Here is a 27,912-nt window from a genome sequence, read left to right on the forward strand (position 1 = left end):
GAGGGACGTCAATAGCCCGTAATGCATATGTCACAAGTAGCGTACGCCGTCAAAGCGTACGGATACCGGCGATGATAAAGAATGCAGACGGATCGATTGCAAGCGACGCTTCGGGACACACACGGCATGCATTTTGCTCACTTGGAATGACACGGTCGACGTTGAGGATTGTCGTTTAGCGACGGCGTTCGCGCGCGCAAATCGCAAGCTCTGTAACGAGCCGCGTCGCTGTCGATAAAGGAATTCCATCCGGTATGTATCTGGAGAACGTGAGAAACAGCGCATCACACGCATGCTCGCTCGCTCGCTCGGCCGGCCCCGGTCGGTGAATATTAAAAAACGCTGATGAATGTATACAACTCTATCTGGCAACGTTAAAAGCACGTCACGCGTGCGGATAGATTGCAATAAACGCCTGCGCACTCGTGATAACGCTTTGAAACCTCTGCACTTTACACGTCGCTGTATCATGCAGTTCCCGGGGCTCTCCGCCGCCCGCTCGCGTATCGAAATACGTGCTGTTACGCCCGTATGAAATACCTTTCGCAAATTGTCGTTACGGGCTGGCGATGGCGATCCTGCGTCGGACATTAACCCGGGTTCTGTAATGGATAAATCATATTTCGCAACTTTGCACGAAAACGTCAACAGGGTCGCGATATTTCGCCGCTCATTTACAAGATTGTGCACTTTACGAAAGATCGCCGGCCAATTTCCCTATCGCGTTCAAACACCTACGAAACGCTCATCCACAAATTTGCGACACGTCGATGCTCCGCGCGACATTCAAAGAACATCCGTATTTGGGGAGCGAGGGACACACATTTCCTCCTCCCAAATCCGAACCAAGTTTTCCCAAACTCGGATCATGCCTGCATGTTAGCCGAGACGTGCCCGATTCCGAGAGTTGCAGATTCGTCCCGGTATCCGTGGTGGGTTAATCTGTCCGCGAATTATCGCCGTCGCGTCGGGCCGAACTTCTAAACCACCGTTCGCGTCGGCTCGGGAGAGAGCCTGATTTATCGTTGCAAAAGTAATCCGGACACGTGGAAAAGGAGAGGAAGCATCTCGATTTGACTGTAACACACGCCGCACGGCACGATGTTCGAATCGTCTCGTTTTCGCGAGATTCCAATCGATGTGCGCGCGCTCGGAGTCGATCGAGTGAAAACATTCAAAACGGCGCGTCATACATCAGTGCGTTACATCTTTTTTTTTCTCATTTTCTTCTCTCCTTCTCTTTCTCTCGTTTTCATCTCGCGTCGGCACCCTCGTTTCCTTTCCCGACGGCGCGACGGACCCCCTGCGGAAAAATACACGGCGGGCGCACGCATACATCGTATACGACAGAGACGTAAACAGCTATGAGCTGCGAGAAGTAGAGGGCAAAAACACGCGACGTGGATTCATAGTTCAGACGTATGTATGTACGAAAGTGACATGTGCATACGCGCGAAAGAACGGGCGACACGCAGGGCGCCGTAATCCCGTGGGCGTTTGATGTCTACGGAGAAATTTAAGGCCTCGCTCCACTCAGGGTTCACCCTGGGATCGGGTTCACCCTGGAGCGGAGAGGGAGAGACCCAGGAAACGAATGAGGTACGACGGATACGTTGTTATGAGGTGTTGCAGCCTGTCGTCCATGAACCGGTCTATTAATACACCCTTTATTACTCCGTTGAAACAGTTGACAGACGATAGAGGTCTGTTAACGACACTGTTATATTTATGTCAAGCTCACGAGCCGGCGTTTGTAATATCCGTCGCACTGGGGGGCTCCGAAATGACGAACTTTCTTACGCCAAAGAAGGAAGAGGTAAGAAAATTATTATATCGCGCTGCCATGGCGAATTAAATTCGAAGGATACTCTTTTAAGAATATAAATATTACATCTTTTCTCTTTGAAAAAGATTACGACGGGAGGTGAAAACGTAATATTTATTAAGATATCCTATCATATTTCATTCACACTCATAGGAATCTATCGTGTTTAGTATTCACCATTTAACATCCGAGATTTAAGGACCGTGTCTTTTCCCTCCAGCCGAGGAGAGATCACGATGCAAATCGAGTGCTGCATCATAAACATCGAAGAGAAACGATGCGAGGTAAACGCGCGGTCATAACATCATACATCTCCTAGCCGGGCGGGATTAGATCGGACAGTTTCAAGATTCTATTCTCCGGATTTATTGACGATGACGGTAACTCCAGGACGCAGACCGATCTATCAAAATCAAGGAAACGATCGTTCGATGCAATTAACATCTTCCCTCGCAAAATTACCTCGCGCCCGGATATGTACAGGGGTATGCGAGTGTCGAAACCGACGAGAGAGATTCGAAGTATATTAGCAGCATTAATTACGCTACCCTCCATCTCGTCGCTGCGAGGGCGACCAACCCCTTGCCGAAATCTGCAGGACGCAACGAGAACGAATGACCGAGGCCGAAACGAATGGTGAGTGCTTTCGCGTAGCGGTCAATCCTTGCCTGAATAAACAATTCCGATTTCCGGAGTCTCTTATTAATTATCCCCGAGCTTTGTAAGATTCGTCGGAAATGCGAGTAAACAAAACGATGGTGTAAATTGGATATCATTTTAATTGGGAGACGAAAATCGTATAATTTTTCCAAGAAAGAAGCGAATTAAAGTATTTTTTATATCATAAAAGAATCGCATATAATTTTTTTTCTAACAAAAACTTACTTTTCCTTTGTGACGAGATTTTACGAAATTTATTTGAGATAATAATTTAATTAAGATCTGAGATCTGAATTTAGAAATGTTTTCGGTACATGTTTTCTTCTTGTTTCTAATCCCTCGTTATATACCGAAAAGAAGAGAAAATTATACACATATATGATTGCGCGCATCTTTGTTAATTACAAGCCTTCTGAATTTTTCGCGAGATAAAATTGTCAATTTTACGCATCCAGCAGGTTGCCTTCACTCGTTTCAATAGGGTGCTGTCCGCGTGATTATATTAACAGTGTCTGCTGTCACGTTGGACCGACGTTGGCCATTGCCAACGCACGTTGCGGACGTCGGAAGAATGGAAGAAGAGAGAGAAAAAGAGAGAGAGTTTTTTTATTAATTGCGTCCGAGAGCAGGCGGGAGGGCGAAAAAGAGGGAAAAGGGAGGAAGGGCTGCTCGCCCCAAGCTCGCGTCCAGCCTGGTCAGCAACCTAAGATTGCGCTCGTCCCGATAAAATCCCATTAACTTTATCTGCATCCTGCGCGCTGCCCTATCAAAAGCCGCATTTCGTCTTGCTTTATCGCGCGTGCCACCCCTGTTCGGAGTACTCCCGTGCTTTGGGGTTGTGTTATGAACCTTGCTCGACGACACAACAACGACGGTAATGGTGGTAGTAGTGGATCGCTGTTACGTTGTTGATGTGCGATATATTCGCATAATTAGATCGAAGATCGAAGATTTGTATACAAAAGTGTTAACGACACGTAGCTATTAGGGGTTATAATTTACAGGTGGGTAAGATACATCTCTCTTTTTTATATTAACGCGCAACAATCTTACATTAAGATTTTTGAAAGCTGAAATGGCATATGGTTATTATAGGATGATTGATTTAGAAGCATCTTTTATGGATACGCTTTAATATCGCAAGGATGGAAAATCTCGTTTCGATCGTCGCAAAATTAGAAACGCAAAATTCTCCGGTTCATATTAAAACAGACTTATTTTATATCCCTACGTTGCTCCGCTTTTAATTAGAAGCTATCGATCGGTTTAATCGTTCTGGTTTTTCGTCTTAAATACACTTCGCTAGGCCGGCTAGCCTATTAAACGATTCATTCGTCGGTCACGCGTCCTGCGCAAAAACTCCGATCGTACTTAATTCTCGATTCGGAACAAACGTTCGAATCACCTCGCGGAGTAATTACGGCAGTTAAAGCGATATCGGCAATTCACTTACCCAGTCACTCGATCCGACTTGTTCAAGGTTCGCCATGATAGGGGAACATTCGTAATTTTTGAGGAAAAGCGAGGCGAAAAAAGAAAGGGCGATTAAAAAAAAAAAGAAAGACGTCGCTTTACTCAAGTTCTGCGAGCATCTTATTAAAACGAATGGCAGTCCATGCCCTCGGAAAGGACACCCTTAATTACGTCGTCTCTCTGGCAAACCGGGGCACTACTATCTGCATATCCATTGTCGTTAAGCGCTTCTCCTCAGTTTTTGTACGCCGCAAAACTTATGCCGTTGGGAACGGTCTCGAATCTTCGGCGAGAATATCCCACACAATACTCGCTCTAAAATCCCTTATGCGAACTCCCGAGTCTACAGCCGTGGTTAGATCGATATTAAGTGGGGTGTTTTGTAATAGTCGTTCCAGAGTTCAACGGGGCGTCTTAAAATAAATTTATAACTCTGCTAAATTCAACGTCGATGATCGATCAACCTCATCGAGTTACTGTAATTTGGAAAACTGATATTCCTGAGTTATTTTCGACTCGTCCATCGTAATGTAAGACGAAGCGAAATGTCATGTAACTACCGATTAATTCGTAATGCCTCTTCGTGCAATCGACATACGCAAAGAGATCGAAGCTAGAACTCGGCGCAAAATTATATGGTAACAGTTATAGCGATAACTAGACATATATATATATATAGCTATGTATATATATATATATATATATATATATATATATATATATATATATATATACAACATGCTAACGTTCGTTCAATCGAAGCAGTCACAAATGTTGTACTCTCTCGTAATTCCCATAGAGTTTCTTGATACACCATGGGTTACATGTGTAATTCGTATTGTGTCACGCATACGCATTTATATGATATCCGGGCAATTTATCAGGTGACACGAGCAGTCGAACAGTTTAGGGGAGAGCCATATTGAGCGCATCATATATCTTTTCAGAACCAATGAACTTTGGGGAGTGTTAAAGCTTCGATATAATTTTATGGAAAGAAAATTATAAAATCATCTTCTTCTTGAAAACTTATATCTAGTTTATATTCAATAGTTTTATTTATTAATTTTTTCAAATCTTTTTTAGAAATTTTATAAACAAATATATATTGAACAATGTAGTGTACAAACTATTACGATACTTTTTTACAAAGATCTAATAAGAAAGAAATGCGAAATTTCATAATACATTGTTCCTTATAAGATTTAAAATTTTATATACGAATATTCCCACCGTACAATGAGGGCGTGCCTTCTCCCCAAAAAATCTCTCGATCTTTCATGGCGACAGTGTAACACGAGGGAAAGCGAGTTTCCCTCTAACGGCTTACGGTGGCCGCGGTAACCGCACATAAATCCAGATCGACCCTTCACCTCGGAATCGCGCGCGGTGATTTAAGCACTCAGCAGGCCGACCTAATATGGTTTCCTAAGTAGAAGAGTGTCATCGAGCGTGTGATTCCTCGTAATGGTCTTTCGCTTTCCAGACCGTTAAGCAGCGATACGTTGCAAGGCCTCAGGAACCCGGTACATAGTTAAGATGTCTTGAAAGTATAGCTCGCTCTCTATACTTTAACGCGTATGGAATAATAACGCTAAGGAAAAAATCAACCGTGACATCCTGTACGCGTATGCATAGACAGAAAATTACCATGAACCGTGTTTTCATTTGAAAATATTAAATGAAAAAAATCAAATTAAACTCGTTTCGACAACATATGTGTCGCCACGCTTCCGATATGTCCATCTATACCGTATCGCTTTTCCCTATAAATATTCATTTGTTTACACCGACAGAAATTGAATTTGTTTTTGGCAGCATCAAAGCGGAATTTATAATTAGTCTAGGAAGTTAGCAGAAACAGAGTTTAAACTGACTTGCTATAACTGTATATAAACGAGAGATTAAACAGTCATTAAGCAGTCACGTTTGTCAATTATGCAGGAGATAAATCGAGCGAAACGGGAAGCGTCTTGAGAGAAGCATTCGGAAACATCCGCGCTATTTTGGCTGTTTGAGCTCCAGGGACGTCGATGCACGGACAATTCGCAAGGGACGTGATTGCGTGGCTATCGATTTCGTCGGCCGCGCGAAGTGCCGGGACGAAACGTTCGCGTATAAAACTCGCGGGAGGAGAGAAAGAGAGAAAGAGAGCGTCACGTTCGAGACGAAAAGGCATCCGTTGGCACATTACGATCCCCGAAGGGGGTCGCGCGAGTGTTCTCTCATTCTCCGCCGACATAGCGTGCACATAGCGAGCTATGTGCGTGGAGAAGAACAATAACGTTTTTATAACCCGGGCCCGTGGTACATCGCGCACTTCTCGCCAAAAGGGAACGTCTCCGCAGAGTAGGATGGATGAGCCTGTAAACGCACGTTCACCGTCGTCCCTACATCGCAATATCGCGCTACAAGGAGATATAGGGGCGGCTAGAAAGAGAGAGAGAGAGAGCCGATCTGATTTCTCTCTCGTGGCAAATATCGCGACGGCGGGACCCCGAAAAAATAGCAAAGTTAGACCCAACGCCCCTCATTCAGGAACTTGCTGTTATTACCAGAATGTATATGAAATCACGATGGCTGCAAATAATCGGAGACGCGAAACTTTTATCGCGTAACGTGATTGTCTGCTCGGTTTACTTTAATTCGCATCCGCACGTTTCATTAAACTTGTACAAACACTTGTATTTTTTTATGTCTTTGCACATAACATTTTCTTTCAATAAGAATTGTGACTGTGTTCTATTTATTTAATATATATATAAAATTTTGAAATAAACGTAAATAGCATTTGCTAAGAAAATCTTCTTAGAATTAATTATGCAAGTTTTTTGATAAAATAATATATATATATAATATTTTTTATCAAAAAACTTGCATAATTAATTCTAAAAAGATTTTCTTAGCAAATGCTATTTACGTTTATTTTAAAATTTTTGTAAAAAGATCTCTCAGTACATAATCGTGCATCACGCGTCATAAGTCGGTGACGTGAACGTACATTATTTACTAAAAGAAGTGTTATAGGTTTTGCTTTGCGATCGTTGCCGAAAAAGGTCGCTTAGTAAACTCCGGCAAGAGCCCAATAACCGACGCAGTCACGCAAGTCCCCCGATAAGACGGAACCTCGCTCGTCGCGCTCTCAAGCGAACTTTGTTAAGCTACTCTCCGGTAAATCCGTCTTAGCGTCTTCGGCAGTCGTCGCGACAAGCTGAACGTACACCGCTGCACCTCGCGGAGAAGCAGGCCAATAAATAGATTCGGTACCAGATTCGAGTACCGTTGGAGGGTTAAAGACTCGCTGTCCTCCTTTCCGCGTTCGTTCTTTCCCCTTTTTCTTTCTCCTTTCATCGTCCTCCCGCTGCAACTATCTTTATCTCTTTCTCTCTGCTCGAGCGTTGTCTAGCTTCTCCGCCCGGTTAAACAACCGACGTTTGCTCAATGTTTCAAACAAACTGAGCGAGTGAGGCTTTATTTGCAGTGAGTCGGGCCCCCGTACGAGAAAGCTTCAACGAGAAAGAGAGAGAGAGAGAGAGAGAGAGAGAGAGAGAGAGAGAGAGAGAGAGAGAGCCCAGCAACCCTCTGCGCACCAGCAGCAACCGCGATCTCGGTTGAGCTCTTTATGCTCACCGGAAGCGTGCGCATGTACGTACATACGTACATTTACCCACCTATTTTCCCACACGATCCTTCGACCGACACGGACGGACGATCGCGTACCCGAGGAACGTGCGCTAGATCCCGTCTGCGCCCTTGCTTGCGTATATAAGAGCAAGTGGAGAACACCGAGGTAGATTAACGCCACGCGGAATGATCGCGCGGTGGGAAATTGCATAGACCCCGTATATAACTCTGCGTGTGTCGCGCTATTACATGGGATACGCACAATGTGGAATCCCCTTTAAGTCGACCGCCTGGAGACGCGCCTTGATATCCCGTCGTCCCGCCGCTAATGGTCGATTCAATTTACTAATGGTCGTAGCTCCGGGTCGGGTCGGTCCTATTAGTTCACGAATTTCGCCGACGCTGACTTGGATCGCTCGCCGCAGATCCGATCGGCCTCCGAAATCCGCGTGTTGCAAGATTAACGCTGGCTCTGACGGTCGCACCAACTCCGTTCTGTTATCGCGCTTCCACGCGCGATAAAGTCGCAGCGTCGCTTCGTTCCGATGATCGAATTCGATACCTCTGACGATATCTCTGACCTCGATCGATTTCATAAATTTCCGTTCGCATTAGAGATTGTGCAACGTGTTGCATTTTCGTGTATTTTTTTTTTCCTCTAGATTCGCGCCATCAAATATAAATATATAGTCGATTATTGGAAATGGTTGAAAATAAAAGCAATCGCGTATACACAATCACACTCTGCAAAAGATAATATATATAATTGCGCTGTTAAAATAAAAATATAAAATCTTGCAATTTTCAACTTTCACACAGTAAAAGACCTACATTCGGGAAAAGAAAATCAATACATGCGCAATCCTCTGTAGTATCACCTGTATCAGACAAAGCTCGCCTCGCTGCAGATGTTTTCAAACGCTCTGGGAGAGCCCGAGGCGCACAATCAAAAAGCTAGGACCGTATTGAGGACATTCGAGACGTCTCGAACGCAAAGGCAAATTGTCACGAGCGTCCCGCTCGAGGATTCGAGCCTCGGATTACTCCGAGTGTGAGAGAAGGGAACCGAAAATAAGTTCCTGGTCTCGCGCGGTCGATACGTACCTTTCGCGCTTCCGATGTCTTTCGAACTGCCAGGCAGGCGTACAACTGGAAGAAGAGATAGGGGGGACCCCGGGGAAACAGCCGCGAGGGAACGAGATTGGCATCCGGCCAAACGCCGCTGCGTTATCGGCGTCGCCGACGGTAAATGCAATACGCACAGGGCCTGATTTGAATTATGCCACCTCTGCCGCTCGTCCGGAGCTAGGTAAACGCGCGCGCGCGAGAGAGAGAGGCGGACATCATAATATCCGCCGGGATATGATATTAAGCGAGCCGCGTGCGTCGGGGTTGTAGCTACTTCCAAACCGATGCGATGTGCTACCAGCGAAGGCCGGGCGCGACAGACTTCGCGGATCGATTCGACGAGCCAGAGCGCCGGTTATGCGCGGTTAATGGACGATCGTATGACCCAGACAATGACTCACTGTATGGCATATCGGGAATGTATACGATTCCCTGCGCGGATGCTTTTTACTCGCCTCTCTATTTCGTTCTTTAAATCAATAAAATTATCCCTGCTAGCTAAATGATCGACTGTGAGGATGACTCATCCCCGAGGAATCGCAAGCTTGTATATGGTATATACGTATAATTGTTTTTTTTTGTGTTGCCCTATATTCATGCATGTCTAATAGACATTGAGATAAATATATGCAGGCGTCGCGCGACGTCTGTCTTTTTTTTATATTGAATATTTTATTTCGAAAGATACGAGTATATTTTCCATCTCTTCAATGTGTAAAATATTTCGAGAATTAACTTGATAGACAAATTTGTGTGCATGAAAAATATTTTTTAAAATATTTTACATATGGATATGATATTCATTTATATTTTCTCAATAGAAATAAAATATAGGTGGGTTTCACTTTTCTTCGTCTTTTATTTTTAGCGAAAAATGTGGATCACGTTCTCTCATATGCAAAATATTTTAAGGATTAACAAAATCCTTGTTCCACTTAAAAATGTATAGAGGGATGCCATTCTTTTTATATTCATAGTATAGGTACATCTCAAAATTTTAACAAATAATAAGATGCAATTTAATTCGACCAAAAACTGGCTATTCATTTATTGAAAACACACTACGTTTCGACCCACATTGTGGTCCTTTTCAAGTGTTGTTCTTATTCAGCAATTACATTAATTAAAAATAGAAACATGAAAGTTGTGTCCTGTCATATCGACAATCTGTTAGCTACTGTGACGTAATGTATTATACTGTGATGTAATTGCTGAATAAGAACAACACTTGAAAAGGACCACAATGCGGGTCGAAACGTAGTGTGTACTTATTTTTGGTCGAATTAAATTGCATCTTATTATTCGTGAAAATTTTATCACTGGCAATCAACAATTAATTGTGAACATCTCAAAATTCTTTATTATTATTTTATCCGCGTACAGAGGAATCTCTCGAATATAAGACAGCCGCCACTTGATCGCAGATATACTCGAATAGGTCCCGTGAATCTTTTCACTATCGAGCGTTCGCAAGTGAACAATCGCCAAGGCGAGACAATAGAGCAAAGAGAGCAAAAGGGCGACGTCTTCTTCCTGCCGCGCGTTCTCTTTTTCAAATCACGAACTATACCCCGAGATCCAGCCATATCGGCGATATGCGGAGCTCGTTTCCCTCGAAAACAGCACGTGCGCGTTGTGTCGTCGTCCTCTCTCGCGTGTATAGTATGTCGCGTACGTACGTACGCGCGTGCATAATGCAAGAGAGAAGCAACGGGCCCCTGGTCGTGGAATATATCTCCTGCGTCGGCACACCGCAGGCCCAAATGTATTCACCCAATTATCTTCGCATCGCCTCCCCATCCCAGCTTCCCTCTCTCACTCGCGTCTCTCGTCGCAACTTTTTCCCCTTTTACTCTCTATCTTCGCCGGCGCATTTGCATGGAATGCATTCATATGAAATCGACCATTCTTCCGCCGACTTCTCCTCTGGCCGTCTTTTCTTTCTCTTTCTCACTCTATCCCTCTTATATCCACCTCCAACGTTCGTGTATGTCTGCGGGCTTTCTTTGCGCAGCGTGGTAAATCCCACTGAGGATACTCGAAATGTAACGTGCGTCGTAGAAAATTGGTTCGTCCATAACGACGTCGTGCTCTCTTTCCTCATCTCCATATGCAATGTAACAATGTTATAATTCAGATCCTTCGATATTTTTTATTCCGTTCTTAGTTTTTTTTTTTTTTGTTTCGGTGAAGCGAAGGGCAAAGTATTTTTTCGTTAACATTTTATCGCAGAAATAATAAGATTTGTGAAAAATCTTTTATTTAGGACTTTCCCAGTAGTTAAATTCTAGGTTTGCTTCTCGTATTTTATTTACCACTTAATTTCTCTGTTACAAGGAAAGAGAGAAATGATTAACTTGAAAAGTTTATCAGTAATATTTTGATCTCTTTCTTTTGAAACGCAAGATAGAATGTTCGCCGAAAGCTTGCATCGTGCTATGTTACGACCGCAGAAACGATACGCAACATAATCCCACGTATGCATGCGCATAATGCTATCGCGCATAATCCGTATGATACATGGCGAAACTGGGGCATATTGTAATGTCATTGCAGCAAGTATCGCAACAACGCATCAATGGAATAACCAAGTACTTAATTATGTACAACTGCATTCATAGAATATCTTCAATTGCCGTTTGTTGAAAAAGATCGAATTCGCGTAAGATTAACAGTTCCCAACATTTTGCTGGAAAGTGTGTTTTCCGTCCGCACGTACAATTATCTAGCTGAAGAATTTCTGGATGGTTCGAGGATGATTTTAGGAAAATTATTTTAAAATTTAATTTAGATAAACTTAAGAAAATTAGACTCTAGAACGTTTACAACCGTTTATATATCGTAACGCATAATAGAAATGAATTTCAAATTTAATTAAGAACGCGCGAATAAATTGGCGGAGAGACAAGAATTTATTATCGCAATATATTAGATGAAATAATATTTCTATAACTTGCTTCTTCCATTGATTACTCGCATTATCAGTTGTCTATTATTTTATTAAGTATTTCTCTCGAGAATTATGCTTTCGTCAAATACATTACAAATTCTAAAGCAATTCACCAAGCATTACACATTTCTATAATAAAGTCTACCGCGATGAAAAACGACATGGAAATCCATAACAGGAAAATTTCAATTAAAGGAAACTGCCATCTGCCTTAGGGCGATAACATCACAGGAATTATATCAAAGAGAGCGCGTTTCACGACGCTTAAAAATTCTGAAAAAGATTTCGCGATCGTGCTCCGAATGACCTTGGGAAAAATGGCTTTCACTTTCAATTTATTCCCTTATTTCGCTACCGTCAGTTAAAAAGCCGCCTGTACAATGCGGATCGTCTGCGAGGGCGTTCACGAGCGACAGACGGGGAAAAAAGCCGAGGATGCTCCTGCACATCCGGACAAGTCGCCATTCCAAAGGCGGAGAAGTGACTATCGAGGAGATAAGGAGAACAAATGAGTGCTTATGGCACGAAGAAGGGCAAGGCGATATCTCCATCGTCGTCAGGCAAACAGGCAGGCAGGCAGGCAGCCGCCGTCACAAAGCAACCAGGACTAAAGAACTAAGGAGATGCGCGATAAGAGCGCGCGATGGGAGGATGAGGATAGAGGAAGATAGAGAGGTGGGGATTCAAAGACAGCCGACGTTTTACGTTAAGGTGCTGGAGGGACAGCAGGGAAAGTATACAGAGGATACACGAAGGACTTGGAAGGAAGGAAGGAAGGAAGGTCCTATATACCGCGGCGCGACACGACATAGGGTGGGAAAGGGAGAGGTGGCGTTTTCTGTTTAAGCGACATCAAAGAGCCTGTCGCAAATTTTCTCCCGTCGTCCCGCACCGCTCGTTCCGCGTCGAGCTTCCCGGGATCATACGCGGCCGTGTTCAATCCACCCGCATACACGCGTTCCAGGCCGGAGTTCCGAGCGGTAGTTTAGGGCACCGAAGAATGGTAAACGTCGTGGAGTCACGGCGAGACCACCGTCGTCGCTAAAAGGGTAAACGTTGTAGGCTGGCGCGCGCGCTGGATTTTGGCGGATGCGCGGGGGATAAAACAACTCTTCCATCCATCCATCCATCCATCCATCTTCCTTCCTCTGGCTCTCGAACGTTGACGCGAGCGAGCGCGGGTGCGCGCGCGCATCGAACGGATGCTTTTGCGTACATACATAGGGGGAGGATCTGTGTGCATGTGTTTAAATGAGGGTTGGCGTGCGATATTATACGCGTGTGTGTGTGTACGCGCGCAGGCGCGAGTGAGTATCAACGACCGCGGCGCGATGCACTGAAGAGATAATTAAACTTCCTTCCGATCGCTCTCATGAGTCGTGTATGAGAGGGAGTTAAGTGACGTCGGACGATTAAAGTGTCCGATAATTCTACGCGAATCTACGCCATGTCTCTCTCTCTCTCCCTCGTTGAGAAAGTTTTTCCCTTTTTCTCTTTTTCTTAGGAAACAGGGTTTTACGATGATGAGTTTATGCCGGGAGCTAATAAGGGTGTCTATCAGGATCGAAATATCGTTGAAAATTACTCATTTCAACGAATTGACCTACATAAGCATTCCGCGTGTGAAAGATTCAATTGGAGTATCGTCCGGTTGCAGCGTAGATTTTTATTAACCATGCTATTAAAGCGCAAACGCTAAACAAGGTTTAGGTTGGAGATAAATTTAAGTTCTTATAAATACTTGGCGTAAAATATCCTTATCGAAAATACTTTGATACTTATTTTAACTTGTTGCTTTAACTTACCAACAAAACGTTGGAAATAGCTAATCATATTAACCAACAGTGTAACAACATTATTATATTTTAATGATGAAAGTTATAAGTTTAGCAAACTGAATATATATAGCGCAAATGGATACAAGGCTCTCTATATTTAACGAAATTTACTGTTAATCAATTTTAGCAAGTTACGAGAGCTTTTGGCACGAAATTATAAAAGCAACGCGAATTACTTTCATATTGCTAAGCAATATACATATTACTTATACATAAATAGAATATGCATTGTGTCCGTCAGGAATCGTCAGAAATACAATTTTTATCAATTTTGATGAAAAAAATTTTTCAGCAAAATTGGAATTGCAGATTTTTTGCCGCGATATTTTTTTCATATAATATATAGATAATATAATAATAAATAACCACGTTACTCGCGCGATGCATATCCCTCTCTTAATATTGACGAATAGTAAAACGAGTAAAAATAGATGTACGCTTGTTTACAGATTAAACTAAGCAAAATCCACAACGTTCATGGCGCGTCGACTAATTTAAAGATGTGTAATTAAATCAGCGGGACGCGATCTTTGACCCCGAATCGAAAATACAAGTGCTCGACGTTCATGAGATCTTCCACCCCACCGTGCATCTCTCTCTCTCTCTCTCTCTCTCTCTCTCTCTCTCTCTCTCTCTCTCTCTGTCTCTTTCTCTTTTTCACCCCATCTCTAACGCTTACCCTCATTGCTGCGCAAGCGCGTCGCTATTTCTCTTCTCGGTATTGCGCCGCTCGGCCATAGCAAGGGTGGCATTACACGTGCACATGTCTATTACGTGTGTTCGCGGCTGCATATACATGTAATGTCTCGAAAACTTGTACTTGCAAGCGGCAAAACGAACCAGGGATATTCAATTAAATCTAGCACGCGTGTCCTTAATCGCCATTTTTCCCGTTATTTCAATATGTATTTCAGTATGTAACTTAAAATGCGAAATGCGTATGACAAGCTGTGTACGTATTTCGTTGTTCCTTCTTTCTCGCTTTCGGAATGCTCGCATATTTACGTATACGTTTTAATTAATCAGTGAAAAAGTTGACGGTATATCAGACTTTTCCAAGTTACGTGTCCTGCTAAGGATTAATATGCTAATCTGACGGTAGAAAAAACACATTAGTTATTACAAGAAACTTCACTCGTGCGTAATACATAATTTTAGTTTATTAAAATCGAACAGATTGAAATTTGACATTTCAAGAGTCCGATACACATTTTGATCGAACGAATGCAAAATAATTTGGGCGAGATGATTGTTTTCTTACGCGTCACCCCGGAATAGATTCGCGCTATCGACACCCTAGCGACCCTTATGGAAGGCGCATCATCAAGGGCGCGCTCGGTGCGACGATCCTCGTAGTGATCGCACCCTCCGCGTGGCGGCGTTCTCTCGCAAGGGTTGCGACTCCGAAACGAGAGGGAGCGTAGGCCCGAAGGGCGAGAAAGGGGAGGAAGATGTGCGTGGGCGCACGCGCCGAATCCAGCCGTAGCGATGGTGGGGACGTTCAGTGTCACTTCGTGCCGGGCGTTGCGACGCCTTCAGTCTTTGATCCGCAGCTGCCGCGGTTGCGTGCCGTCCCGCAGTGAGCGAGTACACTTCTCGCCGCACTCGCAGTGTCCCCCCTCGCGATCAACCGAGATTAACGACCCCGTTTGTCATCGAGCGCAAGAGGAATAGACGTCGCGTCCGATCGCGATCAGTGACAGATAGATAGGTAGCGCGGATCTTTTCGGTGAAAGAGGCCTGACAGGCGACTTGGAATCGTCAATCACGCGTCGCGTCGTCGAGATCGCGAAAATTGGAAATTCCGCGGCTGCGAGCATTCCAACGAGACTTTGTATACAGGACGATCGGCGGCTCTTCTGCGAAAATCAACAGCTACGTCACTTGGCAAGTTTCGGAAGATCGACCAAACAGTTGGAAACTCTTGAAACGTGACACTTACGAATCGCGCCAAGAACCAACTACGTGAATCGCGCGAAGGGAACCGACTCCCAATCGACCTTGCGCAAAGTCAGAGTACCGCCGTTAACCAAAGTTTTGTTGCTACGGAAGAATCTATAGAGAGAAGAGAGGAAGACGTCCCAAAAACCATTTGTCACCCCGTCGTATCTCTTTGACGTAAAGCCCGGGGATTTTCGGAGCTAGTTCCGTTCACGCTGTACGCATCGAAAGCGGGATTTGCGTGCAGTTCTCTCGCCCCGCTGACCCAATTAGTTTTCACAGCCGAGCACAGCATCGACAACGTTCGCAGCTAAGGGAATACTTGCGCGCGTCCACAGAGAACAGCACACCGATTGATCCGCAGTCTTCTGAAACGCGCAGATTGAATTCTCCGACGTGAGCTTTGCGTGCTCCCTTTGAACGCGCGTCGGAATTTGTTGCGCGGGGCAGTATCGGGTTGAAAGCCATTCGATTTATTCGACGATACAAGCCGTTTCGAAGCGATACGTCTCGGGATCTTCAACGTTCAAGGTGACTACTACTAGGTGGTGAAATTATTCAATCGACCGATAGTGGTGTTTGCTGTTTTTTTTTGTTGTTTTTTTTCTGTGGAGTGTGTCGTGAGCGCGATTTTATACGCTACATCGCGGTGGATGAAGGTCGAATCCAAGGACACGCCGTTCTCCCGCGAGGAGATAACGCTGTTTCGCGATCCGAACCACGTTCGAGGGTGTCACGGGGAGAGATTCGCGAGAAGCAGGTCGACGACGCCAAGTTCGGTACACGCTGAATCGCCGTGTCGAACATCGCTCGCGGGCGGAAGTTGAACTTTCTCGCTGGCGTTGACAGATCGATAACAAAGTTTGCGTACGCGAGTTTCTCTCCCCCCGTGCTACGCCGCGCCGGCCGCCTGTAGCACCCTTCCGGCACTTGTACATCTCCGGAACGTGTTTAACATTAAACGACCCTTGTGCGTCTTGAGTCCCTGCGGGAGCCAAGCCACGTTCACTCGCGAATATCCAGAATCAATGAACTCGTAAACGTGACTGCGGCCGAGTTCGATCAACGTTCCTTCGACTACAACATTGTCACGTATTCTGGCGCTTTCTATGACAACTCGACGTGACGTGCAGTCGTAGGAACCTCGATTCTCCTCCGTAAGAATCGTCTCGTTGCGGAATTTCGATGCCGATCGTGCGGCGTCTACCGGAAATCTGACACCCCGACGATCCAACCGTCGTGGCAGCCTGTCGTTCTCCTTGCCGTCCAAAGAGTATCTCGTGAAATATCGGCGCAAGGAGGAGAAGCTACGCGAAAACGCCGTAGAGCGCGAACGGAACGGCAGGGGCTTCTCTTGCCCCAGACTTGCCCTCGAGGGTACCACGAAGTGCGCAACGGTGAAGGGCAACGGCGGATTCGGTGATTATTCGGCGGCGGGTGAATTTGAAGTCTGGGGCGAAGAACACCACGCTGCGGATGGTGGTCTAGATCGTCAGGTGGCGAGGCCGCCTTCGCGGCAGCAACGATGCGAAGGCGGTTCTTCCCTGAGACCGTTGCTCCACGTAGCTCATTGTGAGCTCCACTCGCCACGGGAGGCCGAGCTGCTGCGTCTCGATCATCTCGAGAGTCTCGATCACAAATCCATCGAGCACGACGCGTATTCGATGATGGATAATTTTCACAGTCCGGTGCCGCCGCCGTTACCACGACGTCACGTCCGGTAAGAGATATTTTGATCGATACGCGAGTAATGTACTACGTATCCGAGATTGTTCAATTACACTATATACTATATATAAAGATCCAAGTTTGATACGTGAGTTTGATTGGCGTTGTAGTCCATATGGGCGCCCTCAGCGAGGTAAACAAGAATATTGGTAATTTTGGAATCGATACAAAATCATCGAAATCAATCTACTTACTTTACGATCGTCATATGTAAATTATTCAAAGGTTTATTCAGCTAAATTAAAATATCTATTAAATATAAGTTATTCGCTTGAAGAATTAAAGAGATTGAATTATATACGTGCATTCTATACAATATTCTGATACGTCAAGGTTGATTGTCAATTCATTTTAAATACCCGTTATCTTGACAAACTCTGCAAATTACAAAAATGATTAAAGTATTAAATCGAATCAATCCGACTACATTATCCGTATTTATTATTTAAATTTTAAATCGACAATGTGTATTATTGACTATCGATCGATATCAATGTATACGCGTCGAAACGACCCGTCATTAACTCCATCCCTCGAGCGTGAATTCGTCGAAGCTGTATTTCGAATATATACTGCTATATATATTGAAGCTCCAACACACACATACCCACACCTTCGACATGTCAAGTTTTACCCTCTCTCCCCCATCTTTATTTTTCCCTCGACGTACCACCGCGTCCGTTCGCCTCTACGCCACGGATCTTAAACTGTCGAAGTAAGACTCGCGCGTTTTCGCTACAACAAACGCAAACAGAATATCGAGCGCAATCTTCACCGTTCTCCGGCGTGTTATCGCGGATGAAAAAGCCCGAAGCTGAAAAACCGCGCCTTCATTTCAGGCTGCGCTTCGTGTATACGACGATCGATACTGAACGACCGGAAGGTATATACCGAAGACGGAGCGAGAACCAGGCGACGAGAATGAGAGAGAGAGGAATATCCGCGTTGTTTCTTCGAAATAATCAGAAGAGCCGGAGCTTTCGCGAAGAGCATAGTTTCTGACGTCGCATTATAGCGCCTCCAACAACCTGTTTGCCGCGCGGTAACGAGCGCGAGAGTAAAATATGTCGTCGACCGTGTGCGCTTGCCGCGTGCATTCGAGCACGTTCTTAAGAGCGAGAGAACTCCTGAATTCTTCCACGGTAACGCTCGTGGAAGTATGCAAAGTGATGCATAAATTCACACAGTGTCCCGTAATTAAAATTAACGCAAAGCAGGGCCGGACTGTAAGTGCGCGCGATTACAGGGCGCATTTGCACCGAAATGTCACTCCCGCTCGTGAAACTCCATTCGAAACGCGCCCCTTTCGCCGTATATACATACATACATACATATACCTTGATAAGCGCGCGAAATATGCGAGATGGTAAAGGGGGGAAAACGTTTGTCTCCCGTAACTGCGAGCGACACAAAGCAAACAGGCGGAAGGTAACGACGTCTAGAAACTAGAAAATCCACGCATGCCGACACCCATTTCCCCAAGAGCAATCAAAGCGGCCCGGAAATCCGCGCGCGCGTCAGCGCGCCAGAGCGAGCGCGCGGTTCGCCGCGGCTCGTAGAAAACACACACGTTGTAATCCGGCGGATTCTGTCGTCGCGCGCGGGCGAGACCGGACGAGAGAAGAGGGAGCGGGTGCAGCGCGGCATGTGCATCGCGAGAGAGCGGTATGCGGATCGATATATGCATGCACGGGACGAGAAGAGTGTAGTACGCGCGAGTAAGGCAGCGCGCGACGGCCCGCCGCGGGAAAGGCAAACAAAGTGATACCGACGAGAGAGAGAGGAAGCCGCGGCGAGGGTGGCGAAGGAGCAAGAGGAAAGGAGGGTGGATGTCGGAGGGCGAACGACGAAAGAGAGAGAGAGAGAGAGGGTTTGGAGAGGATACGTCGAGTATGTAAAAGGCGAGCGGCGCCGACATTTCGCGGTGAAGCAGGCGACCCCATAGCCATGCATCACCCTGTCCTACCAACAACTATCCGCTATAGCTGCACCTACGCGCGACCCTCTCTCGCGACTTCACTTCTCTCTTCTGCCCTCTTTCTCCTCTCATCGCCCGCGCTTTGTCGCTTCCGACTCGTTCTTTCTCGTTTCGTCTCCTTCGTCCTCCGCCGCGTTTTTCTCCGTTTCGGAAAGGATAGCGCTTTTTCTTGTCTTTCCCGCCACTCTCTATCTCTTTTATCTCTTCCGCGAGCGCGCGGTTACGTCTCTCTCTCTCCCTCAACCATCCTTGCCCTGGTTTTTCTCTCGACACAGTTCGACCACCAGAGTCCCTGATCTCCTTCAACACTTGACGACGCATTCGCCGAGATTCCCGCTTTATGCATGTCGCGTAACACGCAACAACGATTATCTCGTTAGTTTGCAGTTTGTTCTGTAATCTCGAAGCCTATTGCGAGGTAGATGCAATGTCGTCGGTTGAATGATGATGCGAAGATGATAGACAGGAGACCAGAGCGATCTTACGCGAGGTAGGAAGCGTGAAAAATGGAAATTGTATTTCCATAATATCCTAAACTGCTTCCGCGTCAGTGAAATGCGAGTGCGAAAGAGAAGAACCGTCGCAAGAAGGATCTTAGAAGAGGCGGGCGAACGATTTCCATCATTCGATATTAGCCGACTGTAGCGTAACGTCGGAGACGCAGCGGTTTGTCGCGATATGAGGAAGGTAGAACCATTGCCGCTGCCGCGAAGGGGTAATAGATACTTCCCGCTTCGGAAGAGAGAAGGAGAGCGAGAAAGAAAAAGGGGGAAAGAGGGAGAGAAAAGTGCGCGGAGAATTCTCTCGGCGGAGATAAGGGTTTTACATTCTATGTTACGCCACACTGGATGAACGATGGTACGACTTCTCTTCCCACCGGAATATTCCACTTACCGGGATATTGGTACACCGATGATATTTCTCTACGCGCAACGCGGGTACGTTCGATATATCGGTGTGACAAATCGTATTCTGGCAGGGACCACCGTTTAGAGTTATCGAGAATATATATACGAGAGGATGTGTAGCGATTAATCCACGAGTCTTTGGTCTTTTCTTCATAATATGTCGCATAATGATGCGCGAGATTAGTATATTTGTTATATATAGTCTTTTGCATATTGAGACACAGCCATAAATACTTATCATATAGATAAATAAATGTATGTATAACATATATAATTCACGCTGAAAAGGAACAATGATGTATTCAGAGGCTTCAACAATTATTTCTGAAAAACTCGGAATTCTTCTGAAATATGCAGCAACGAGATCTTTTTAGCAATTTGTAAAAAGTGTGTTTCAGTCTACTGAAAATCAGAAAGTGTTCTACGTATATACGAGTTTATTATTACACTCGCATTCAATATTAAAAAGACAAGATATTCTCAGAATTTCACTTGACCTAAAAACCGCGTTCTAATGGAGCTTTTCCCTCCGACTTGCGGAATCCTCAAAGGGTGCAAACGCATGTAGCGCCTCCGCTTCTCTCGCAGCGTTGATGCCGTAAACAAAAAGAGCCATGGCAACTGAAATTCCCACTGGACTCGAAACTACCTGTACTAACGATCGATCCTGCTCGACTCGCGCGCGGAAGTCAACGCGCGCGCGAACGTAATGCTCCGCGTCACCATTAATTAGCGAGATCAGCCTGCCGCGATACGGTTATTAGCGGGGGCCGTTTCGCGTGCAACGAAAACACGATGTCACTCATCCCGGTGCTAACTCCCGTGTGCTGCGCGAAAACAAACCGAGCGCACGCTCGTAGATCTCAGATACGCTATCGCGAGGATTATGTCGAGGAAGTCGGTGAGAAAGAGGTGTCTCCGGCTGGGGAACGCATCGCGTAGCCGAGAACGTGTAAACAACATCCCTGTTCGTATTTATTTGCCTGGCCCTTACCTCGACGAAAGAGGGAGAGCCCTCGAAACGCGCCGATAGAGCCGGAAAAGCACCGCGGGTGCAAACGACTATCGCCGCCATAGGATATAGGCCCAGTTTCCGAATACAAGCCCGTTTAGTTGGGGTGGAATTAACCGCGCGACTCGAGGAGGGTCGAACCGCTTTATTACGGCGTTGCTCTCGATGGTGCACGCGGGTGATATTAGGGATCGATTTCCGGAAACGAAGAGACACGCGTTGATTGCGGGAATGGAAGAACATCGATCGAGACGTTTCGATGGGAACATTTATCTCTATTCCCGAATTCTGCGAACCGACGATTTATTGATTACTCTCATCTGTATCGAATAAAGATGTCGCGAAATATAAATATCGAAATTGCAAGAATAGTATACATATATAACTGTACGCTTTATTATATCCGGGTTCATTTACGGAATCGACTATCTCTATAAAATATTCGAGCGACTCCATGTATGCGTCACTCGGACGATCCGAACGCAGTCTCGGCAATTGATAGGTAGTCACGCTAGGCTGACCTCAAGGGACATCAGTTCGTGTAGCGCATCGTGCGGTACACCCTCTCTTTCCCCGTCGCCTTTCCTTCGCGGCCGTCTTGGCTTTTGTAAAATCTACTCCCAGAACGGGCGTTCGTAGCTTCCGCATCGTATCTTTCGCCTACAACCACGCTCAATCGCCCCTCCTTGTCCACCCTTTCCTCCCACCATTCCTTCCTGCCGTCACTTTACCCTCTTTTCACCCCGGACTCGTCTCGTCTCCATTTTCTCCTTCTTCCGCCGCCTCCTGTGTTCCTCCTCCTTCTCAGTTTCTCTCAACCTCGTCTCTCTTTTCGTCCTTTGTGCAAGCTCACCTCCGACGCTATCGTCTCAACATATCGATGTTACCGCTATACCTTCGGATATCTCGCCGCATTTTTACCATCCCTCTTAAAACGCTCTGTATCCTGTTCTTATCGACGCATGCGTATTTCCCCGAGTTTCCATCTTCCTTTTCCTTTACCATCCCTTCCTTCGCCCGAAGATTTCTTACTTCCGCAGCTGATCGCCGCGCATTTTTCATCTTCGCTATCCCCGTGGCAAGTAACATGGCCAGCAATGTTCGAGGGACTTCGGGGTTTTAGTCACCCCTTGATCCGCTTCTTCGCACGTACTCCGCCCGAACGATTCTTATCTAATACTTTCTAATAGGAAATAGATGGAGTCTAGATATATGTGGGAAATATTTTCTTACACATACAGGGGAGATTTACAGATGTCTTGTATAATACTAGTAGAAATTTATTGATCTATCTATTGTTATTTAGTACAAGTGTTTTAGTTGTTACATTCAGAAGAAAGTATGTAACTTGTTGTTGAAATATGTGCTCTTTGTTCTCTGAATTTTTAACAATACATAATATAGCTCCGTCTTAAAATTTACAATACTCTTCAATTTTTATATGAATAAATTTAAAACTTAATATTTTAAGTGACGCGTTGGCCTCTGTTGAAAGAAATAATTCTTCGTATATCCGTAATTTTACGATCGTTTGTTGAAATTTTCTCGCGTACATTGATCTCAATGTAAATTTTATAATGTTGAGATTATCGCTTGTATGAGAACACGTATAGTAATATTATCTTTAACCGTGTAAGCTTCTCTAGATACGAGTTATGGAAAGACAATTACTAACTCTTAAAAGGATAAGAGCAACATTTACGTTTTTCACTTTTAAAAAATTCACAATTTTGAGAGATTCGCCATTACTTTGAATAAGCATAAGTACGTCGCGTTTGCAACGCATTTCGATTTATTCGCGTTTCTGTTATTTTTGCTATTACCGTTTCACATTCTCCGCGGCAAGGCGAATATACATATACCCCGCATTTTCCGTATTATTTGTGAAAACCGTCTGCCACTTAAGGGCTGCCTTTACATCGTCCTCCCCTTACGATTTTTCCTCGCGAACGTCGCTCGGCCAAAACTCTAATATCTTTTGTAACGTCACAAAGGCGAACGACTCTTTGGAGCAAATTAATTACTTCGGCGTATTAAACATGGCGAGATGCTACATTATTCTATCAGCTTTCTTATCTTGCGTCAGCTTCGACGTCCTCGGAGAATTAATTAATTAATTTTCCTCGCTCGCGCACTGCATCGGTACAAAGCCGCGGTCCCTCGAGTGCGCGCCTGCGAGCGTCGAGAGATAATCTCCATTGTGTGCTATATTTTTGAAAGTGCAGCATTGCGTTAATGCCGATAATGGGTTACGAACTTTATCAGCGGGTTGGCAACAGGCTCGCGCCCGCTGACATACAAAGGACCATTTAATCCGATGACTGACCGGCCAAACGGTGCGACGCACCGTACCCGCATATGGCTGTACCCGAAACGAATTTTAATAAATCTCGTCGGCCGTTAAATTACTCGTCGCCTCTATACATATACGCGTATAGGCATAGACGCCACATTATTCGTTCTCGCTCTCTCTCTCTTCCTCTTTTCAATTTCCACGCGCGCCTATTGGATTTCTCGTTTGTTTACGCAATGAATGTGACTCGGACGGATTAACTTTCTTTTAATTACGCAATTAGTCGCCCGAGGATAAACGCGAAGGCTCCTCGGAGACTCGCCGGGAGACAGTCGGGAGGGCAAACTCCTTCTTTGCTCGTTTCTTTGTTCATCGACGTAGCGAGAAAAGTGCCTCCTTTTCCCTTTAACTCTCTCCGCTTCCAGGTTCCATTAAATTGTCGGAACTAGGGTACTACGCCTCTGGTCTCCCGGAAAGTCGAGACTGCGAGACACGGCGAAGACGGAAACGGAGTATCGCGAACGCGAACGGAGAATACAGAAACGGACCGCCCGCCGACTCTGTAGAGACCCGAATCGGCGACGGTTCAGTTCTGTCGCTGAGAGGTATTTAACGCTGGGCTGTGTCTGTAGCGGACTTCGTAATTTAGAGCCAATCTCCTTTATTATCGGCAATGTCTTTATTGTCTGCGTTCCGCTGGGGGAGACCTTTCCGTAAACTTGGCTCGTTAGACGGTCGAACGTACAAACTAGCATGATCTCCTCAATGAGCGGCAATAGAAATTTTGCCGGAAGATTGTAAAATGAAACATAAAGACGATTAAACTGAATAACGCTGTTTAACGTTTCATGTCTCGTAAGTATCCGATTAAGTATCTCTCCGATCACTCGCCGTCTGTGTCTATTTTGGAGATTCGGGTCGATATATTCGATTTTTTTCGCGAAATTACATTTCTCTCGAACGATCGGCCTTTTCTCTCGTCTAGGAGATTCCTTTCGACGAATCGCATACGTCTAATCTTTGATTACTGCAATCGTTCGCCTCGAGTCTTTCGATGTCCGCGAGAAGCCTTTTGTACGATCATTGAGTCAACGACCAATTTCCTCTGCAATTTTGTCTATCGATAAAGAACGCGATTGAACGAGTTGTTGTTTATTTCAAGACGTCGAGCGATTTTTTCACTATCTGTCATTGTTATTTTTTTTATGCGCGATTTAATAAATTGGAAATTTTGTAAATATCGAAATATAATTATTCCGAGAAGCTATAATAAATATACTTAATATATTAATACCTTTAGATTAACATCTGATCATTGTATAAGAAGAACTTGTATAAGACGAATGAACTCTGAGCATTACTGATTTTTTATGTATTTAATGGAGACGATAGCTTAAATTAACTTGCATCACGCAAGGTCTATTGAAAAGTTTTCATTCGCTGGGTACAAAATAGAAAATATGTTCGCTCAAGACTGAGGTATATACCTTAGACGAATATTATAGAGCGTGGACATGGCAAGAAACTTGTGCAAAAACTTGCTGATCGCTACTAACGTAGCTAGCATATGAACTTCTTCGTGTAATGATAGAGTATGCTCGCGACAAGCGTCGCAACAAAGGGACACAATCCCGAGCGACCATCCCCCTCGTCACGAGGGGCCATCATCCTGTCCATGTATAATCTATCATCGCGTGAAATCGAAAATGTTGACATCGCGACGATCTTGTACCGTCGAGTACAAAGGCGTGCATAGCTATGCGCAAATGACAAGACGACCAAGAATTCTGTTTCTAAGCGGTAGTTTCGATTTGTCAGAATACTCCAAATTTTTGTAATAATAAATTTTGCGCGATGCAAGTTTAGAAGAATTCTCAAAGAAATTAATTCCTACGAAAAAAAAAGTACCAAATGCGAATGTAAAATTATAATTGAATTTAATATGTAACAATTGTAACTCTTACATTTGTGTGAAAAAGAATTTTTCAATTTTATCCCTATTTTCAATAGGAAAAATTTCAACATAAAGACCGAATTTATATCGGAGCACATTTTGTGATAGTGTGGGGGGGTTTGTAAACGTGATCGTTTTAGTCACTACAAAGTGCAAAGGCATGAAAGAGAAACCGACATATACACGCGACCGCAAGCGAACCTACGATAACTAACTGTCACCGACTGCTTATAAATGTGCGATATTTATACGCCTAAGACACATACGCGCGCATGCGGGAACGATAGTAGCCGAGCGAGATAAAAGAGCACGACTGAAGAGACGCGCACGTGGGCGAGATCGAGATGGTTATAAGTAATTCATCGCCTCGTAACGGAGCAACCGAGTCGGCTGCGATGTAAATACCGACGTTGGCTCGCACTAACTCAACCGACGTCCGCGCGTCTTTCATTGAGTCTATCTACGACTTCAGAAACACTCGAGTTCTGGACGACGTGACACGCAATTTGCTTCCGTTGCTGAAAATACCTCGGAAAATAAACGCTAAAAATAATTGCGCGCGATTCTTTTCCTTTCATTTTAACCGTACAGCTATGCGTAGGTCAGCTCGAGAAACAATGAAAGCTGCTTTACAACTGTTGTAAAATTTGTGAATCTGATTGGTGCGCATACTCTTAGGTTCAGTTAAGATCAAGAGCATACATCAATTAGATTCACAAATTTCACAACAGTTGCAAAGCCAATATTTAATATCTACTTGAGTATATATAGATTATATTAGAAGAAATGATGGATCGAACTTTAACTAACAATAAGTAGTCTCTATGTCGCATGTTCTCTCTTCGTGACGCACATTTCATGGCGATTGACCTCGTCGGCATCTCTCCTCTCTATTTCTTTTTCCATATCTATCTTTACCCACTTGACGTTCGCGTGTATACTTTGGCATTATATGTTCTAATGTAAATAAATGCCCAAGACTCGACGGTGCGACCTTATACGATGGCCGTTAACCATTAACGACGAGCGACGAGGAGAAAACGCTTACGGCGCACGTAAAGAAGTAACAGTGGATTCGGTTAGGGCGGACTGTACGACAGGAGATGAAAAAGAAACGAAAGAGTCCGATAAAATGTGACCGAGGGCTGGTAAAACGGACGGAGAGGGCAAGTGCCGAAGGGACGCGAGCAAGAAGGCTGAGAGAGAAAGGGAAGGAGATAGGAAGGTAGAGGAGCACATCGACACACACAGACGCAGTTATCTGTTCCAATTAACCTCTTACATTTCGTTCCCTTCCACTAAATCCCTTTCTTCCTCTCTCTCTCTCTCTCTCTCTCTCTCTCTCTCTCTCTTTGCCTATCTCCGTACGGCGGATCCGCCGCCTGTCCACAGTCTGAAACGCTGAAATTGAATCGAAGCTCGCTACGCTCTCCGAAATGGAAGACGCGACCAAGTGCCGTTTCCATGGGACTTTGACGAAAATACGCGGTCATTACGTTAATAAAGCGGAAAAGGAGAATGTGGGGGATGAAACGTAAAAATTATCTGTGGCGCGTCATATCGCGATAAACGCGTTTTTCTATTGTAGTATATAACGACTACGATGATATATTCGGTCTCCCTCTCGGCAAACATTTATTAATATGTATAATACGCATAATACACTCACGCATATTTTTGCGAACTTCCGGTAAATTGTGGCGATTCATCGAACTTCGCAAGAAAGACCGCTATTAAAAAGTACTGACGACGATGCAACATCTGATACTTGTCCCTTGTGCTGGAGACTACCACGTTTTATATAGTCATGACACGCGGTCGTTATACGAAGTTACTTATAGTCCAAAGTACTTTGCACTTATGCTAATGTTTGCCGGTGCATATCGGCAAATCTAAATTACCACTTCTCTTGAATGTATTCACAGAAAACATTTCACATTCTATTGCATTGTACTATTTAACTTTTTACTGAAACGCAAAAAATTTTTAACACGAAACAGTCGATGTCAAATGAAATATTATTGTATATACATAATTCATTTTTATGGCAAATATTTTTTTTAAATATATTATTCAAGAGAATTCTAAATTCTGCGAGAATTAAAAAAATGTTATGAGAATAATATTACTTAATTGCGTATTGTGTATTATATTTCGACCACCACGTGTGCGCCACGTCTCTCTATATAGGCACAAAGTAATAACCGAGGTAGCACAGTCACGTTGGTGGATCAATATCGCGAGGGTTGAAAGTACAGATGGCAGCGAAGAGAGCGAAGAGAGAGAAAGCGATGGACGCGAGCACGAGGAGAAGGTGGAGGAAAGAGGGTGGAATCGCACGACGGACAAACCGGTGTAAACGAGACGAGCTCTTCATCAAATTCCAGCTTCGTAAACTTTCGTGGCTCCGAACTGGTTCACGCGCGTATTTCCACCGGAAACTCTCGACCTTATACGTACGTACAACTTCTTGCGACGCTTGATAAATCTTGCATATAGCCGCGATCAATTTTTACAGCGCGGTACCGCGACGCATAAAAGTCGGGCGGGAGCCGGAATTTTAACGTCGATCGTCCAATAAATGATGAAGCAGAAATAAC

General features: G+C 44.7%; 1 protein-coding gene across 9 annotated transcripts in view; it reads left to right on the forward strand.

The window, feature by feature from the left end:
* The window catches only part of Ten-a (Teneurin-a transmembrane protein), a 472,969-nt gene that overhangs the window by 376,984 nt on the left and 68,073 nt on the right, over nt 1–27,912 (forward strand). The window contains exon 1 of one of the 9 annotated variants that reach the window (XM_029314067.2): nt 15,032–17,159. The exons of the other annotated variants lie outside the window; for them this stretch is intronic. Coding sequence (XP_029169900.2) covers nt 17,104–17,159 — 56 coding nt within the window. The 5' untranslated portion in view covers nt 15,032–17,103. Of the gene's footprint in view, nt 1–15,031; nt 17,160–27,912 lie in introns of those variants that run through there. 9 annotated transcript variants of the gene reach the window in all.

This window comes from Nylanderia fulva, unplaced genomic scaffold (assembly GCF_048542155.1).
Source record: "Nylanderia fulva isolate GAGA-0341 unplaced genomic scaffold, ASM4854215v1 Scaffold7, whole genome shotgun sequence".
In the NCBI taxonomy this organism is placed as follows: Eukaryota; Metazoa; Arthropoda; class Insecta; order Hymenoptera; family Formicidae; genus Nylanderia; species Nylanderia fulva.